This window comes from Sminthopsis crassicaudata, chromosome 4 (assembly GCF_048593235.1).
Source record: "Sminthopsis crassicaudata isolate SCR6 chromosome 4, ASM4859323v1, whole genome shotgun sequence".
NCBI lineage: Eukaryota > Metazoa > Chordata > Mammalia > Dasyuromorphia > Dasyuridae > Sminthopsis > Sminthopsis crassicaudata.
In genome coordinates this window covers 319210790-319230375 of record NC_133620.1, presented here as the reverse complement: position 1 = coordinate 319230375, position 19586 = coordinate 319210790, and the positions used below count along the sequence as shown (strand labels likewise).

At 36.8% G+C, this 19586-nt stretch overlaps 1 protein-coding gene across 1 annotated transcript in view; it reads left to right on the top strand.

The window, feature by feature from the left end:
• SLC38A10 (solute carrier family 38 member 10) overlaps positions 1 to 19586 on the top strand; it is a 66293-nt gene that overhangs the window by 34808 nt on the left and 11899 nt on the right. The window contains exon 11 of the mRNA XM_074260394.1: positions 8381 to 8537. Coding sequence (XP_074116495.1) covers positions 8381 to 8537 — 157 coding nt within the window. The remainder of the gene's footprint in view (positions 1 to 8380; positions 8538 to 19586) is intronic.

Below are 19586 nucleotides of genomic sequence, written 5' to 3'. Positions count from 1 at the left end.
AACCAGCCTATCTGGAATGTAAGAGATTTTTAATAGGACCTGTAAAAAAAAAAAAGGGCGTATATACTCTTTTTGCATTTTTGGTAGTATATATGATAAGTTGCATAAGAAATAAATGTTATCATTTTCACAAATCAGTCTGTATTACCTATCATTGGTCCATGTTCCATCAGTCCATTGCTTTCACCCTGGCTTTTGACACAGCCTTGAGTAGTAATCTAGAGTTTCATTGGAAACAAATAACACCCATCAAAAAAAATTTTCAGGCTCAGCAGAAGCATTCTTTGTGATAAAGTTAAATTACCCTCCCAACAAGATGAGCCAGCAAGCTATTGGCTTGCAGGTAGTTGTCAACTGTCATCACAGATTTCTATGTGACCTGAAAAGTTGGTCACAAGGCCAATAAAGTAAACAATGCATGTAATTTTTAAAAGAAAAAAAATTAAGAATCTGTCCCTCTCACTATCCCTTTTCACATTGAATTAAAAAAGAAAAAGAGAAAATCCTTATTATAAGCAAACATTGTCCAACAAAACAAATTCCTATGCCATTCGTGCCTGAAAGTGTATCATTATATTTTAAGTTTATCATTTCTCTGGCAGGAGGTAAGTGGGGTGTAACAAAACATTTCTAACAGTATGATGACTCATGTGGAAAAAGTAGGCAATTTGGTTTCTTGGTAGTTCTATAGTGTTTCCAACAAAAGGATGGTTATATTGATTATCTAATCAATATTAATTGAATGTACTTATGGTACCATATTTTTAAAAAATTTATGCTTTTGATAAGGCAATGTCCATTTTATCTCATTCTCCTTTCCCCCATCATCACTGAAAGCATAAGGAAAACAAAATCCATTACAAATGCATATAGTCAGTCCAAGAAATGTCCACATTGACTCTGTTCAAAAAGGTGTTTGTCTCATTATGAACTCTGAGTCCTTCACTAACCTTTATCTGGAGGTGGTATCTTGTTTCCTCATTAAACCTCTGAAATTCTGGTTGGTCATTACGGTGAGGAGAGTTCAACACAATAATATTCTATTACATTTATATACCATACCTTGTTCATCCATTCTCCCAGTCTCTATGGCATTTCCTCAGATTCCATTCTTTGCCTCCTAAAAAAGTATTCTAAATGTTTTTATACATCCTTGGAATTTATTTTGCTTAGACTAATCCATCCCTTCTCTCTAATTTCATTTTTCCTCCTTCACCCATTTTCCTCCTATTTCCTGTTTAATGAAATATATTTCTGTATTCAGCTGGGTGTGTACATAGGTATTCTTCCTTCTTTCAACCAGTTTAGATTCAGGTGTCTGCTGTTCACCATACTTCCTCCTTGTTTGTATAGATATCTACTTGTGCACCCTGATTAAATGAGATAATTTTCCCTAGCCATCCTTTCCCTTCTCCTCCCTCATCTTTCCTTCCATTGTATTTCTCTTTCTCTTTTTATTCTTCTCTTAAGATTATCAAGACATAATAGAACCACTCCTGGACCTTGTTTAATTGTACTTCCTTTATGAATCCTGATGATGATAGAGTTCAGAGGGAACATGTATCTGCCTATATTTGAATATAAACAGTCTATCTTTGTTTAGTCCTTTATCATTTTTCATTGTTTTTTTTTTTTTTAATGTTTCATTTCACTCCCGTGTTTGACCTTTATAGTTTCTTCACAACTCTGGTTTGGTCTTTACATGCTTGAAAATCCTCTATTTCATTAAAGATCTGTTTTTTCCCCTCTGTATTATTATACTTAGTTTTGCTGGATTCTTTGCTTTATGTAATATTATATTCCAGGTTTTCTACTCTTTTATGAGAGTGCCTGCCCAATTGTGTGTGATCCTGACTATGGCTTCTAGGTACTTGAATTCATTCTTTCTAGCTGTTTGGGATATTTTTCTTGACTTGAACGCTTTGATATTTTGACTATAAATTTTGACTCTGGGAGTTTTTGTTTGGATTTGTTTTAGAAGCTGACTGAGAAGAGTCTTTCTGTTTCCAGTTTGTCTGCTGGTTCTAAGAGATGTGAGCAGTTTTCTTTAAGATTTCTTGAAATATAATATCTAGATCCTTTTTTTTTTTGGTCGTAACATTCAAATAATCTATTGATTCTTAACTTTTTTTCTCCTTAATCTGTTTCCAGGCCAATTTTTAATGTTTGTATCTTCAATTCCCATTATAGCTTCTGGCCCAGAGAAGGTGTTTAAATGCTTAAGAATTGATTGCGACCTTGACACCAAATTATCATATTTCTGATCCTTTTTTAGTTAATAGCATAGATAATTTGAACATCATAACCATGGGATACAGGTTGATTTTATGTTGATTATATATGAAATTTATGTTTCTGATGCAAAGCTTATACTAAGAGTTGTATTGGCATTTTTTTTGGTCAAAGCTAACAGCTGACCTCTCTGCTAAGTCTCCTTTTTAACTTCATGATATTCCTTTTCCCCTGCTCTCTTCCAATAAGGAAAGATTAAATGTTAAATCTCTCTCTTTTTTTTTTTTTTTTTTTTTTTTTTTTTTTTTTGAGGCTGGGGTTAAGTGACTTGCCCAGGGTCACACAGCTAGGAAGTGTTAAGTGTCTGAGACCGGATTTGAACTCCTGTCCTGAATTCAAGGCTGGTGCTCTATCCACTGCGCCACCTAGCTGCCCCTTAAATGTTAAATCTCCAAATCTGTTGCAAAACCTAGTATTACAACCAGATTGTGATGGCCAAGCCTAGTTTCAGTTCAGTCGGATACTATTTGACTCATTCTTCTCATTTGTTATTGTTTTTTGAGGAGTGTTGAAAATTTCATGTTGATGCCTAGTAATTTAAAGTTGTATACATGTATAGTAGACTCACCTTTTAACCCCTCCTCCATTCCTGAAATATAAATACTGACTTAAATATCATCTAACTTTTTGGAAAGATATTAGGAACTGTCTATTCCTATCCTATTTCCTGAATTATTTCCCAGGAATGATGAAACATGAAATAGGAAGTTGAATTAAAAGCAGAATTTTTTTTTATTATATGATTCATTATTGCATGAATTGAGGTGTGCTGTAAGTAAAATGATGACTCTTAAAATTTTATATAAAATTACCACCAAAAACTTATATAACATATAATTGTGTTAGTTTTATCTCCTAATTCTAGTACTGTAGTTTCTCGTGCATTTTTTTTTCTGCAGAAAAGAAAAAAAAATAGAGAATTGAGGCTGCAACACATCCCCAGATGTTTTAGTTGGTTAGTAAAGTATGTATAATTCTGCAGGTGAAATCTTCGTTATTAAGACAATGAATCAGTCAATGACTGGCACCAAGCCAAAACCTAGGAATTAAAGCTTGAAGAAGGGTGAAACAAGGATGCCCATTATCACCACTATTATTCAGTATTGTATTAGAAATGTTGGCTTTAGCAATAAGAAAAGAAAAAGAAACTAAGGGAATTTGAATAGGCAGTAAGAAGATAAAACTATCACTCTTTGCAAATGATATGCTGGTTTACTTAGAGAATCTTAGAAAATCATCCAAAAACCTACTTGAAACAATTAACAGCTTTAGCAAAGTTTCAGTATATAAGATAAACCCACACAAATCACCAGAATTTCTATATATTACTGACAAAGCCCAGCAGCAAAAGATAGAAAGAGAAATTCCATTTAAAATAACTGTAGACAAAATAAAATATTTGGGTATCAGTATATGAATGCAATTACAAAACATTTCTTACATAAATAAAGCCAGGTCTAAACAATTAGAAAAATATAAATTGCTTATGGGTAGGTCGAGTTAATATAATAAAAATGACAATTCTGCTTAAATTGGTCCACTTATTCAGTACCATACCAATCAAATTACTAAAAAATTATTTTACAAGAGCGAGGGGGAAAAAAATAACAGAATTCATCTGAAGGAACAAAAGGGCAAGAATATCAAGAGAATTCATGAAAAAAAAAATTCAAAAGATAGTACTCTAGTAATACCAGACCTAAAACTATGTTATAAAGCAACAATCATCAAAACTTTTTGGTAGCTTAAAGAAAGCAAAGAGGGTGGTTTAGTTAAAATTTGATTTGTTGGAAAGATGGTCAGATGACTGATCAAGGAAGGGATGTTTAAGAACTTCAAACCAGACTGGTAGAGCTGTGAATGATTCCAGAAGATATCATTATTGTTGGTCAGCATTTGGTATCATTTTTGCTGGTTTTGTAAAGCCAACTTTATCTCCTACTTATTTCTTGTTGGCCAACATTTTGCCAGCAATATATTAAGCTGCTCGTAGGGAATACTTAAAAAAAACAAAACAAAAAAAAACTAAGGGACATACTTTGTGAGTTCATATTGAATACAAATATGTTTGGTTTAGTAAACAAAAGATGTAGCCTTTATATGGAGGTGGAGATAACCTTATATGGTATTCTTTAGCTAAGGACTCATGTCCACATTAGAGCTTGATTTCTGGAATCAACTTTGTAACCCTTAGTCTTGCCTTTTGGTTCAAGTCCTATTTCTCCAAATATTTCTCTGATGGAGAATCATTTTAGAGTAGTTTGCTTTTAGGGGAAAAAAAAAAACAAATTAATTTATTTTAAGTGAAAATGCTTGGCTTTGTACTTACCTTTTGAGGTAGAATTAATTGTGAGATGAAATGTTATGAATCCCTTAAGTAAGTAATGCATCTGATCTCACTAATGTATTGCAAATCTTTTTCAATTTGAAGGTGAAGCATTTCTTCCCTAGAAAGTAAGTGGATCTAGGTAGGGTGTTTTAGCTTCATTCTTTGTCATTATTTCTTTTTTGTTGTTGCTATTATTTCAGGGCATTTGGGGTTAAATGATTTTCCCAGGGTCATACACAGCTTGTGTATGAGTCCATATTTGAACTCAAGGCCTCATGACTCCAGAGCCGGTAATATATATCCACTGTGCCCATCATTATTTCTTATTTATAATTTTTTTATGGTTACATTGGTTCCCAGGAACTGCAGAACACTTGTCTTGGTGTAGTAGAAAGATATTGTATCCTTAGACACTGAAATAGTTAACTTTTATTTTGATGTGCAGTTTTCCTTTTTTTTTTTTTTTTTTTTAAGATCTAAAAATTGAGGGTTGAAATACTTCATTCAGCCATATAGGTGAAGTGTTGCTTTTGACTTGTCAGTCTCCAAACAAAACATTAAATGATGTCCATGTTAAAATAGGCCAACATAAAATCACCAACCAGATAACTTTATCTTTGCATCAGAAGCATTTTAAAGATTGTGGTTATTACATTATTATTATTATTATTATTATTATTATTATCATCTTATTAGATAGATTGGAGTTAAAGAGACTTAGAAAGTAACTATATTTAGACTGTCCCGTGTAACTGGTGGGAAACTTATACATTGCACATGGGTGATTGTGAACACACCGAAAAATCACAGTGATGTAAAGATGCTGAGGCTCATCAAGTTTCCTACCTGCCTAGGCAGCATCTCTACCTTGTCATTTTAGAATACACTTCCCCCATGACCTGCTGATGATGAAGGAGCAGGAAGTCCTCCTTCTCAATTAAGTGCTCATACTAAGATCTTGTTATTATCCTATTGGCATTATGGGAAACCCATTGAGGAAGAGAAACTTTTTGTTGCTTTCCAGCGACATCATTTCTGCTGTGGACTAGATGAATCCTAAATGTATACTGATTCCATTACGCTGATGGTTAGTCACCTGTACATGTAGAGAAGTTTTAAAATAGATTAACCCTTTGATGATGCTATTATTTTTTTTGAATCTATAAAATAATGACCTCCTCCTGGGTCCTTAGTGAAAGGATTTCCAAGGCAGCTCAACTAAAAACTCTTTATCAAGAAGCTATCTCTCCAAGGTCTTCCAAGTTAAGCCTCAAGTTCTTTCATTTACAACTTTTTCTATCCCATTTTATTCTTTTCCTCTTCTGCTTTGAAGCACAGAGCAACTTAGATCTAAAAGGAAAGTGGGCAGTGGTAAATGACTATAATGCAGGATGATTGGAATTAACTAGGGGAATTTTTTGTGGCATCCAAAATAGATGATGTTGGCCATTGACATTCTGACAGTTCCTTTGTTGTATAGGTTTTCCCTAGTCACGGCTTCACTAGGAATTTTGACTTTTACTATTTGCTCCATGAATTTTAAGAAAATCAAAGTGCTTTTTGGGGTTATGAAAGTTCCAACCCTCATTGAAGCCTTTTGGGCAGATTTGGCTTAGACTTTCTGTGCTACAAAGTGGGCAGCTTCATATAGATTCACTTTAGGAAATTGTTCTGTCACTTGAAGTTTTCAGGGCCAAAAGATGGTCACTGCCTAAGGCGCCAAGCTGGGCTTTGCTGTGTGTGCTGCAAGTCAGCATTGCTTGGCATAGGCAGAGTGGCTGGGGGAAAGAGCCTGCCCTGCATTCTCCTGGACTCTGGGGAGCATTATCAGCTCTTTGATTCTATGAGCCCTGAAACAAACTTGCCATTTCTGGAAAGGGTAGGGAGGGGGAAAAACCTCCAAGTAGACTTGTTCTGAGCTTTTAAAAATTGATAAGCATAAAATTTTTGAGATATAGCAAGTGCTTTTTTTCCCTATGAAAATCCAATTCTGGAATTGTTTGAGGTCCTGAGTCATGTTTTCAAAGAATCAACTAATTCAACCTTTAAGAAATAGACTGAAGTCTAATGCTCCAAAATTAGTATAAAAATTTAGTGAGGATAAAGATACTGATCTCCTTTGATTCTGTGAGTAGAAAACACCGACCATTCATTTGCAAAATTCTCTGATGAAAGAGAACCAGATGTGATCTAGATCTTTAAATGCAGAGGTAGCATTATTACTACTATAACATTAACAATATGAGGAAGATAGGAGTTCTTTATGTGAAAATATGAAGAAGTCTGAAAGTGGTTGAATAGCTTTGTTTACCAAGTTAAAGAGGATAATCTTAATGTCCAGTTTTATAAATAGGAATAATGAATCAGAACAGGTTAACACTTAATTATAGTTATATGTCAACATGCTCATGGAAGTGAGTTTAAAAAAAAATTGGTACCTCAGCTGTGCCTACAACAGAGATTGGTACAACCTGACAGAGTAATTTAAGGCAAAGATACTGGTAAAAAAAGTGAATCTGGGACTGGGAGAGATTTGTTATTTTGAAAGGGACTTCCACCCAACACAGTTCTCTTCTGATGGTTGCTCTATTCATTTGCTTTTATTAGTCAGCCTTTTATGTCAGTCTGTAATTTTTGTTTGTTTGTTTTATTTTTGTTCTGTTTTCCTCTACGTTGGGCATATTGCCTCTGCAGCAGTCCTTAACTTTTTCTAACTCTAGCATGGTGTTAAAAAACAAGGTTGTATTTTACAATTGGATGAATTCAGTTAAACCTCATCATTTATTATTCCTAGACAGGTTGCATCCCAGTCTTGATGCTCTTACTCTGATGACTTGAACCAGAATAGTTCTTTATGATGTTTTATATATGTAAGCCTATAGTGTTTTGGGATTGATAGGATATAGTGAGAATGAAAGAGATATGTGAATTTGGGAGTGACCTTGAGAATCTTACTTCTAGCTAAAGGAGTTAAGAGGTACTTGATTTCTCAAATGATGTTGGAAGGTTCACCAGGTAATTCTGAAAGTCCTCTCTCTACATGAGTCTTGGCAGATTTGTATTGATCTCTGGGAGTCAGTGAGGCATTTTCCATTTCATACACCACTGCCCTGCTGTTTTTAGTCTTTTCTTTGTACCTGTTCCTAATACCTACCCTCTACTCCCATCTCTGTCTGAAGAGAGCAAGGAAGAGAGACTCTGGCCAACCTTTCAGTCTCATTCTTCCTTCTCCTTTTTCCTCTAATCTCTAAATCTGGCTTTGATAAATTCTGTTGATGATTCCTGACTGAATAGCATCGCTGACATGCAGACCAGGTTTAGCAAGAGACTCTGCTAGTGACAATTATGATGATTAGTTAAAAAATAATACATCAGTATTTAATTAAATCTCCTTAACTGTCAGTGTTGTTAGCCAACAATCTCTCTCTGGTCTCTCTCTGCAGATCATTTTCTGTTTGGAGCAGCAGCCAGTCATTTGGCAATTTTGCTACTTAGGGGAAGCAGATAGGTCCCTATACACACATCCCTTTTCTCCCCTCTCTGTTTTAGTAATATGTTAGCTTTTTTTTTTAGCACCCTTTCCCCTTATTTAAAATATACATACATATGCACAATCCAAACCTAACCTTTTCCCCTCATCACACCAAAAGATTCCCTATAGAGCTTAAGAGATCTCAAACTGTCAAAAGTAAAAATGTTGGCTTTTGACCTTTCAGAGCATTTGTTCATTGGCTCTCATGTGTTCTTTGTACCCTATAGTTCATTCTGTGGATAAGTTTGGGGATTCTGTTGATTAGTACATATACTACCCTGTCTGTGAGTGAGGAGCCCCCTATGAAAGTTGAAAAGATAGAAGTTGCTGATCATCTTGGAGAAGTAAAAAATGTCATGGATCCAGATTCTGCCAAAATATCAGGTATGTATAACTCCGTTTTTTCCCTACCCCCAAATTATTCTTGTTGAACCTTGGATGGAAACTCTGTAGTATTGGCATTGACTATGTCTTGGGAGCAATTCTGCTATCTTTGTAAGTGTGGGTATCACTTTCAAAGATGGATGTCCTGGGGTTTGTCCCAAGGAGTTCTTTCACTTTGCCTACTGCCATTGGTTTTGTGGGAAAAGGAGGGAAGGCTTTGAGATTGCTTCCAGTGGAAGAGTTTGGGATGAGTACAATTCTTGCTAATAAAGGAAGGCTTTGTAAGGCTGAGACTAGAGATAGCACTGTTCTGGCCACCTGTATGAAAAATGTAAGGAGCCAAAATAGAGCTGCTTTCAGCATTTCTGCCAGCATATTAGACAAGATTTCAATAACACACCATTCAGTGCACTAAAAGGTATGTAAATTTATGGGTGCAGCTTTTTTTTTTTTAATTTTCAGGATATAAATTTTGAGCCAGTTTTAGTCTTGACAAAGCTTGTGACTATGTCTCTTCTCTGTTTACTGTTTCATGTTATTTATTGTTTGTTTACTAGGACTCTTGATAGAATTATAACCCCCTTACATGGCTGAAGGCCTGCTTCACAAGGCCATTTCTAGCAGGTGCTATCTGACCCTTTTTCTGGCTCCATCTGTGGTTGTTTCCTGGAGTTGAGAGGGAGGAGTTTAAAAATCTGATTTTCTATGTGTAGTAGTGGCTTAAACTGAGTGTGTTTATAGGTTTATTTATTTGGAGGGTTCTTTGAGGCCTTGGAATATTTACCATAGATTGGAGGAGAGAATAAAAAGAAAGGTTTTATGCAAGAGATTATACTCTCAGTCCCTGGACACATTCCTGCAGAACTGCTTTGAGTGGCTGTCAGGAGCAATAGCTGGTAGGTCGGTGCTGTCTGCGATAACATTCATTTCTGGGATCTTCTGTCCCTGACAATAATAGGGTTTTATAAATTCACATTAATGGTGCACCCATGCATGTCCAGCTCACACCTCCCCTGCAAAGAGACACAACAGCTCTGATTTAAATTCGCTCAGCTCTCAATCCCTTAATCACACTCTCTGTGTGGCTGGCCTGGGAGGAGGAATGTAATCCATTGCTCTTGAATATTAGTTCACTTTTGAGTGGTAATGGCTAAATAACATCTGTTCCTGGTAGGAACTCGAATCTCCCCACCTTCTGTAATTGACAAAATAAAAAGTCTTGTCAAAAAATGGTAGGCAAGAGAGATAGCAAATACTGCCTTGAAGACTAGGCAGAAGTGTGTATGGTTATTTTAACTTGGTTGAGATGCTAAGGAAAACACTTGATTAAAACATATACATAATTAAGAGTACAGAAAATCCTTGAATTTTTTGTCTTCTTCCTCTCCCCTAATTAGCATCCCTGTATTTGAAAAGTGTACTCTCACCAGTATTAACACCTCATAAAAATTCCATATGAGAAAACAGTCTCCCATAAGGGAAGCTCCCTCCTTTGGGAGCCACTGTGAAACTATTAGAAATGCCTAAAGATGCTTCATTTTGCTTCATTTGGTTGCACTACCCAAGTCAGCATGGCTTCCCAGTCTAATGCCTCATTTTGGCTATTCCTATCTAGAAGAGGGGTAAGAGTGGCCCTATTTAACCACTTAGAGGTGCTAGATCTGTTTGGGTCTCAAAGGACCATAACAGGTGCCAGCTCTTATTGTAGAAGAGTCAGCAGGAAAGAGCAGTATGGACTAAGGGAAAGAGAAATATAAGTAATGACTGTGAAACCTGAGCCCAGTCTTCACAGCTTTGCCAGCTACAAAAGGGCTACTTTGTATTATGTGAAATCCTGTATGCTGGGTCCCCTTTAGTCTATTTGATGAAGTAACCTGGGTTCGTTCCTATGCAATGTGGGCAGAACTTTGGCATTTCCCCATTCCTTCCATCTCAGCATGTTACAGGCCTTCCCAGTAATGAATTACCCTACGTTAATCAACAGCCCCTTGTCCCTCCATTCCTCTCATTTTGTGAAAGACTACTGCTTGTGGCTTGCTGCTCTCCTCAGCAGCTGCATCCTGTCATTCAAAGCATATGCAGGACATGAGTCTGCCCTGTGCTCACCTGGGTGTCCTCCATTGGCCAACATCTGGTTTTGATTTCTTGCAGGAGGCTTTAACAAAAACACATGGCTCTTCTCTGAGCCACATGCAGTTTGTTTTTAGCATGTTCTCAATTTTTCTTCCCCCTTTCCCCCTTTTAATTGATGGGTTGCCTTGTTGAAGCAAATCCTGGAACTGTGCTGGGCCTTTAACTGTTCTGTGTTCACCATCTGACTTTTGCCTGTCAGCATGTGAGAGGAGTTTTATTGGTCTCTTTGATGTTGCAGGGGCCAAAACTGTACAGACTTTCATTAAAACCCTGCCCTCTGGGCTCTGGGATTATGAATATTAGAACATTGCCCTTTTATGTGAACACGTATTGACCAGCAAACTCTGAATAGTGTTTTCACTAATGACACCCAAGTGCACATTATGGACCCTGACTGTATTGCAGGAGGTTTACTATCAGTGGCTCTTCGGGAGGGTATAAAACCCCTTTCAGAAATGTTCTAGTGTAACATACAGTGAGAATGTATGTTAAAAGGTTGCTAAGCCTCCTGTGAAAGCTCATGAAAGCAATTACCCATTTTTTAAAAAAGCTAATTAGGCAATTTATCTTGGTGTTTGATAGCACCCTTGAGGGTCTCATGGGTAGTATTAAGATTTTGTAATATTTTTCAGCTCTTTACTTGAATGTTACTACCTTTTCCCTGCCCCTTCCCTCTTTCATTGTGCAATATTGTGTAATGAACTTTATTTGTGCCCTTGTGCAACTAGTCCCCTTTCTTCCAATAGGATTAGAAAACAGTTGTACTTAGCAAGAAAGATGAGCAAGGAGTAGCCTTTTTTAGCTGCCCATCTGGATTAGTTGACTTGGATTTTTTGAAATTAGATGATGGAAAGATTTGCCGGAACTGTTTTTTCCTACATTCAGGTATACAGGTAATGTTATTTACAACCATAGTCTCTTCAGTCTTCTGAATTTTGCTTTACATGTTTCCAAATTTGGTGGCCTTGACAACTATGTTCATGACATTAACATGGCTTCCAATTGATTTGTATTTTCTCAGCCCTATCTTAACTCTGCTTTCTCCAAAAAATGAGATCTTCCTTGATTCTTTCTTCTGCCTTCTACCAGCTGCTTAGCAAGAAGAGGTGGTAAAGTTTTAGAACTCTTTTGACAAAGTGACAAAACGTGTGAGAGTGGGAAGAGACATTGACTCCACACACTTAATCCCTTCTCTCCTAAACTGTTAGAACAGCTTGATCTTGCTACAGCTCTCCCTTGCGTTTTGTGAGAAGTCTTTTAATAGTTCCTTTTCTGTGTCACAGGCACTTTCCTCCTGATGTGATTTTTGTTCATTTTTACTGCTTGTGTGTCAAGAGACAACAGTGAACTAATTTCACTGATGCAATTTGATAACCTTGCTGTGCATCATAACCAATGCATATATTGAGAGGCTGGCATCATTTTCTGGGTCAGAAGGGAAAGTTCTTTCCTTTGACTGTTGCTGGCATGGGGTGAGTATGATTCCTTTGCCAGGACTAGTGCTGATCATGCTAATCAGTGGGGTTAAGTTGATATTTCTTACAGATGGCTTGAACTGCCCCATTTAGCTGATTGTTCCCTATTTATGGAAAAATCCTCAGTGAATCTAGAATTCTTTATATTTTACTGATTTGAGGAGGAACAGAGAGTAGATTAGGGTGGAGCTAATTTATCAGCTTATAATAAAAGAGTGATACATTTGGTCTTCATTCAAATAGGCCAAGAAGTGATAATTGTATTTGTCTGACTCAATTTCCTCCCATTCCATCCACCCCACTCAATATTTTGAGAATAAAAAAGTATTTCATTTATAATAACAACCATAACATACTGCTTTCTCTTCTCATTCCCTCACTCCTACCCTACACTTTTTCTTATTCCTTTTAGTTTTAAATGGAATGCAATTTGCCAACAATGGGTTAAATTCAATGAGCAGAAGATAGACTACTTAGACCTATTCTATCTTTGCCCTTTTACCCACCTTACATCTCCTTATTTCTTCTTCTGGAATGGTAATTTGGAATGTAGGGCAGTTAGGCCACCATTGTCAGTGTAGCTCTAACTCTGGGAACATGTGAACACTGATTTGGGGGTCCTTAATAGCTATTTGATTCTTCCCTCTAGACCACTGATAGAACTTGAAAGAAAATCCCAATGCAAATACTGCTTTTCATTCATTTGCAAATCATCTCCTTTTCTTTTCTCAAGAACACCTAGATTTCTGTAATCTTTAACTTAAAGCAGTGAAGAATTTTTTAAAAGAAAGGGGAACTCTTGAGAGCTGTTGATTTTTCTTGCCTTTGCTACTGACCATTGGGTGATTGTTTAGTCATTTTTTAGCCATGTCTGACTCTTCATGACCCCAATCGCATTTAAGGTTTTCTTTTCCAGCTCATTTTACAGCTAAGGAAACTGAGGCAAACAGGTTAAATGACTTGCTTTTATTAAGTATCTGAAGCTGGATTTGGACTCTAGAAGATAAGTCTTTGTGATTCCAGGCTTGGCATTTTATCTATTGCTCCACCTAGCTGCTCCATTGGGGAAATACCTGCTCTTTACTAAATAGAGATGATGCTTTTTTTTTTTTTTTTTTTTTTTTGTTATTCTGAACTTAACAAACACAGCAAACATAATCCTATATAAAAATAACAGTAAAAGATAATTGGATATGAAATTATAAATCTCTGCTGCATTAAAATTTTTTCTTCTTTCTAAAGTATATTTGTCTCTTTCAAAGCTGTCCAATGTGTTGCCAAGTTTTATTGTTTCCACCTTCATAATATCTCCCTGTATACAAGCCCTGCTGTCCATTCGTACAACCAATATATTTATTAGACCCTTATCAACTTTTTTCCTGGGATATTGGAGTAGCCTTACAATCAATCTCCCTCAAGTTTCTCCCCTCTGTGGTCTATCTTCTACTCATCTGTCAAGGTAATTCTTCTGAAGTTCAGATTAGACCATGTCACTCCTTCATTTGTCTTCTAGTTGCTTCCTCTTCTGGAATCCAACATAAAATCTTTTGTTTGACATTTAAGGCTTTTCCCAACCTTTTTTGTTGTTCTCCAGCCATTTCAGTCATGTCAGACCCTTTGTTTCCCCATTTGGGGTTTTCTTGGCAAAGATACTAGAGTAGTTTGCCATTTCCTTTTCTGGTTCATTTTACAGATGAGGAAACAGGCAAACAGAGTGAAGTCATACAGCTAATAAGTGTCTAAAGCCAGATTTGAACTCAAGGAAAATGAGACTTTCTGACTCTTTAAATGCTGTGTTTTGTCTTCTGTCACCTAGCTGCCCTTTTATACCTTAGCCCCTTCCTAATTCTCCAGTCTTCTTACACTTTACTCCCCTCCATGTAATCTATGATCCAGCTATATTGACTTTTTTGCTGTTCTTCATAAAAGACACTGTCTCTAGACAGTGTACCTTTGTGCTAGCTGTCCCTGTGCCTGGAATGCTCTCCCTTCTCACTGCCACCTCTTGGTTTCCTTCCTTTTCTTTTAAGACTCAGCTCAAATGTTACCTTCTGCAGATCTTTCCCAGTCTTTCCCCCCAGTGTCTACCACTTCCTTCTGTGATTACCTGCCATCTGCTTTGTATATATTCTTTATCTATGTAGTTGAATGCAAGCTACATAGAATGTGAACTCCTTGAAGGTAGATTCTGTATTTACTTTTCTTTATATCCCTGGTCTTTAACATAGTATTTGACACATAATAAGAGCTTAATAAATGCTTATTGATTTACTGTCCTTCCTGTCTGTCGGGTATGATTCTCAGAGTGCTTTTCTCATCTGTACATTCTTTTAAATCCATCATTGATTACGGAGTCTCTTTTCTTTCTTTTCCTTTTGTTGGGAATCATTACTACCTTCCCTTCCACAAGTTCTCTCTCTCTCTTAAAAAATATTTAAAAAGCTCTCATTTGTAATCAAAGGCAGAATCAAAATAAGATAAATCCACACATTGTCTGTCTCTGAAGAGAGTTGTCTCATTCTGCATCTCTAGTCCATTACTTCTCTGTTAGTAGGTGGGAAACATGCCTTATCATTTAGTTCTTTGGAGTCATAGTCATTTTATAAATTGTTCGTCTGATTTATTTCACTTCATCCTGCATAAGTTCATAGAAATTTTCTTAGGTTTTTCTGAATCAATCCTTTTTGTTATTTCTTATTTCCATCACATTTATATATCATAATTTGTTCAGCTACTCGTGACTAATGGGCACTCATTATGTTTCTAGTTCTTTGCTACAACAAAAAGTGCAGCTATGACTATGTTTGTACATGAGTACTTTCTTCCTTTGATCTCTTTGGAGTTTATGCCTTGTAGTAGTATTGGTGGGTCAAAGAATATGCACAGTTGAGTGACTTTTGGGTATAGTTTCAAATTGATTACCAGAATGGCAGAATTAATTCACTGCTTCACCAATAGTATGTTAGTGTGCCTGATCTCCCACATCTCCTCCAATAATTGTCATTTTTTTTTCGTCATCTTTGCCCATCTGTTGGGAATAGGGTAGAACCTGAGAGTTGTTTGGAGATAATGCTTTTAAAGATTATTTAAAGACCTAAGAAGACGTTTAATTCTATTTCTCTCCCTTTTTATACTGAAAATATAAGGAGAAGTAAGGGAAACTAGGATGAATAATATCATGAATATCTTTGCAGTGAGTAGTTCCCCCTACTGGTAGTTTCAAGAAGTGGAATATTGATGATCTTTAAAAACAACTTGTCTCTCCAGGATTTAAAAAAAAAATAAAAATTATCTTCACATCTTCTGACTTAGCAATTATCCTCTTTGTTCCATATACTTTTTCCTTATAGAACTATCCTAGTTCATTTGTTCTCCTACTGAGAGAAGAAATTCAATTATTAAATTTTTTCTTTTCCCAAGAAGTCCTTCCCTTTTACATAAGTTTTTGCCAGTAATTAAATTAGTGGACAACATCACAATTAAAAGCATCAGGCTGTGATTTAAAATCTTTCTGTAATCAGTGATGGTATCCTAATAAGAAGCTGTAAGAAGTTTTGAGAGTGGGAATAATGGGGAGGGTGGGAAATTAGGTTTTTCCATAACTTTGAGGCATTGCCGGCAAACTATCTGGAAATAAAAGTTTTGATATCTTTTAGGAGGCCTGGGTTTTAGGAAATACCTCTATATGTCATTGTCTTTGACAGTTACTAAACAGAGTTGGTGAGCACAGGTTGATATGGATTTGAGTGGGCAATCATAGAAAGGCCAGACTCCTTGGTCCTGATCACAAGGTAAAGCCCCCTGTTCTCTTAACTCTGTATTTTTTGTTATTGTTGTTGTAAACCAAGAAGCTTTTATCGCTTCTCAGCCTTTGCCTGTTAAATCCAATGCCACTCATAAAACATTCAGAGGCACAGCATTACTGTAACATTATCCAAAGGGACCTCAAGGGCGACTATACAGTTACAGTGATTATTACACATCCTGTGCAAAATTGTTCTCTGTAAACCATATATAGCTCCTTATAGATTTCTAAACAGCATGAGAGACCATTAATTCACACCCTGATGATGAACTTAATTTTGTTTCCTGCTGAGAAAATGACTGCTCAGAGGCAACTTTGTCTTTTTACAGAATGGAGATTTTCTTTTGTGTGTGTGTTGTTTTTTCCTCTCTCCCCACTTCTCCCCACATTCCCTTCTTAAATTTGTAACCCATTAGACATCTTTTGATTTATTGTTGAATCTTGTTAGAGCACAGGGGCTTCTGTGAGTGGGCTAATTATATCATGGTGACTGGAACAGTTTCACCTGCTATGTTAGATGGCCATGTACTCATTTGAATAGGTCACTTGGCTAAACTACAGTCCTACAGTGAAAAAAGTCTAGGGCCAGGGATGAAGGAAGGAAGAGACATTTTTGTTAATTGCCCATTGCTCCATAGTTAACAGTAAATTTTAAACTATGAATAGTATGTCTTTCCATGTATTTACCATTTTGTTTTCCTAAGCTCTTGCAGTAGTCAGTTTTAAAACTTTTAACTTATTTTCTTGTTGGAGGAGAAAGAATACATAATTTTTCCTTAGTGTGATTGATCTTGAATTCTTAATCCCCAAACCCTTCACTTTAGATCTGTTTCTGGATTTAAAATTCAGGTAATGTTTAAATCGATTGATCTAGCTCTAACCTCTCTCCTGACCTCAGATCTCACATATCCAATTGCCTTTTGAATGTCTTGAACTAGATATCCTATAGATCGCTTAAATTCATCATGTCCAAAAGAGAACTCATTATTTTTTCCCCAAATTGTCCCCACTTCAGAACTTCCCTATTACTCTGAAGGGCAGCACCCTTCTCCCAGTTATTCAAGCTCAAAATTTGACTGTCAATTTTGACTGCACCCACTCATGCCATATGTCCAATATGTTGCCAAGTTTAGTTGTTTTTTTCTTCCCCAAATCTCTCCCATCTTATTTCTGTTCATCTTGCTGCCCCCCCCCCCCTTATATAGCCTTCATCTCTTGTAGTAGCCTCTGGTCTCTCCCCATTCTACTCCATTCTCCCCTCAGCTTGCCAGGTTAGACCACATCAACCTGTTCTTCCTTTTCTCATTGAGTTGAGTCCCAAATCCACTAGTCTTTTCTGATTCCTTATCCTTATCTGTAGCCCTTGACACTGCTAATCACCCTCATTTCCTTCACATTCTCTTTTCTCTAAGTTTTTGACTATGCTACTCCATTTCTCATTCTACTGCTCAGAGCAGAGACTCTACCACTCTCCTTTGCTGGATTCCTATCCAGATTATGACCTCTAACCATAAGTGTCCCAAAGGGCTCCAAACTGGGTTCTTCCCTTCTTTTCTCCCTCCATATTAATTCACTGTGTGATCTCATCAACTTCCATGGACTTCATTAACATCTCTTTGCAGTAATGATTCTCTAATTCACCTATCCTATCCTTTCCAGTCTGCAAATTTCCAATCCTTAATCTCTAGCTGCCTCTCAGACATTTGGAACTGGATGTCCAGTGGATATCTTAAACTCATCTCACTGAACTCATTATCTGTCCCTGAAATTCTCCCTCTGTTCCAAATTTGCCTATTACTGTCGAGAGCACCGCCATGTGTGTCAGCTTCAGCTCCTCCCCACCTTTCCCCTGACCCTGCCCTGTATCTAACACACTGCCAGAGCTTGTTGATTTCAGCTTTGCGGCTTCTCTTGAGTATGTCCCATTCTCTGCTTTTGTGCTACCCTGCCTTGTACATGACCTAGTCACCTCTCACTTGGACTGGTTGGTCTGCCTTGTCTTGTCTTTATTCCAATCCATTTTCCATTCAGTGACCAAAGTGATTTTCCTAAGGTCCTTGACACTCCTTACCCCCCTCCTCAATAAACTCTAGTGGCGCTCTGTTACCTGTCAGGATCAAATGCTAAATCCCCTGTCTGACATTCATAAGCTATTCTCCCTCCGTCCTCCCTCCTCCCTCCCCACCCCAGTCTTCTTACACCTTACTCCCTGCCATGTACTCTTCACTCCAGTAACACTGGCCTTATTCCACAAAAAAAGATTTTCCATCTCTAAACTTTAGGCATTTTTCTCTGACTGTCTCTCATGTCTGCAGTATTCTTTCTTCTCATCTTTACCTACTGCCTTCCTTGGCTTCCTTCAAGTATCAACTTAGATTTTATCTATTCTAAGAAGCTTTTTCAAACCAACCCCACTTAATTATTATCTCTGTTAGTTATTTCCTATCTATCCTGTGTATATAATTTGCTTGTACATATTTGTTTGCTTGTTGCCAGCCCCATTAGATTGTGAGCTCCTTGAGAGCAGGACTGCATTTTGCCTCTTTTTATTTCTCTGTCTTGCCTGTAGAAAGCAATGAATAATCATTTGTTGACTAAATGTTCCCTGTTACCCCCAAGTCCTCTGGCATTGAAAACTTCATAAATCTTCCTGCCTTTCCAGTCTTCTTGCAATTCTTCTGTCTCCCAGCTCACTTGCTTTTTCACTGGAGGATGCCCATTCCTAGAATGTTTTCCTTACTCAACTTCTGAGGTCTTTTAGGTTCCCTAGTTTCATTCAATATTCAATCAAATCCCACCTTCTCCAAGAACTCCTTCCCTGATTCTTTCAGCTGCATTTGCCTTCCTCTTTCAGATTATCTTTATTTATTTTGTATGTACAGAAGTATTTATACTTTATATGAGGTATACATACTCTGTATGTACAGATCTTGTATGTACAACAGAGGTATTTACATGTTGTCTCCTCATTTAGAATGTATATGCTTCCTGAGGCCATGTCTTTGAATTCCTATCATTTAACACAGCTCCAGTCACTTGGAAAGTATTCAATATACTCTGTTTGATTTAGTCATAGTTTATTCAAAGTGCTGTGCTTCCAAAATAGAAATGAATTTCCCTATCCTCCATTCGGTAAGCCATGTCTCTGAAATAGGGAACAGAAGAAATAATCCTGTTTTATTGTATTTAACTTCTTTTCCTAATTTCATCTTTGGCCTGTATCTTATGGAATAAGTCCCTGCCCCACCAAGACCCCCAATATGAAGTAGTTTTCTAAGAAAATACATCATGACACTATGTTAAAGGGTGTTTATTTCTCTTAAGGATGACTGATTGCTACACCAGTGATGATGGCCATGTGAATCTCTTATTTATTTTGATAATAACATATATACTTTGTAACATGAAAGAAGACAAGGAAGGTTATAGTTTTGGTAACATATCTGTCTGCCCTCCTCCTTTTTTGTATCTTTTCTTTGGTAAATCATCAACTGTTGCAAATTAGTGAGAGCAAATTTTAAAAACTATTAGTTTCTTTAAGCAATCTCTTCCTTAGTGTTTCTTCCTACCCCTTTCTCCTGCTTGTAATTGAAAGATTCCAGGATTTTGGTTTGATCCCCCAAAGTTGGAGGAATG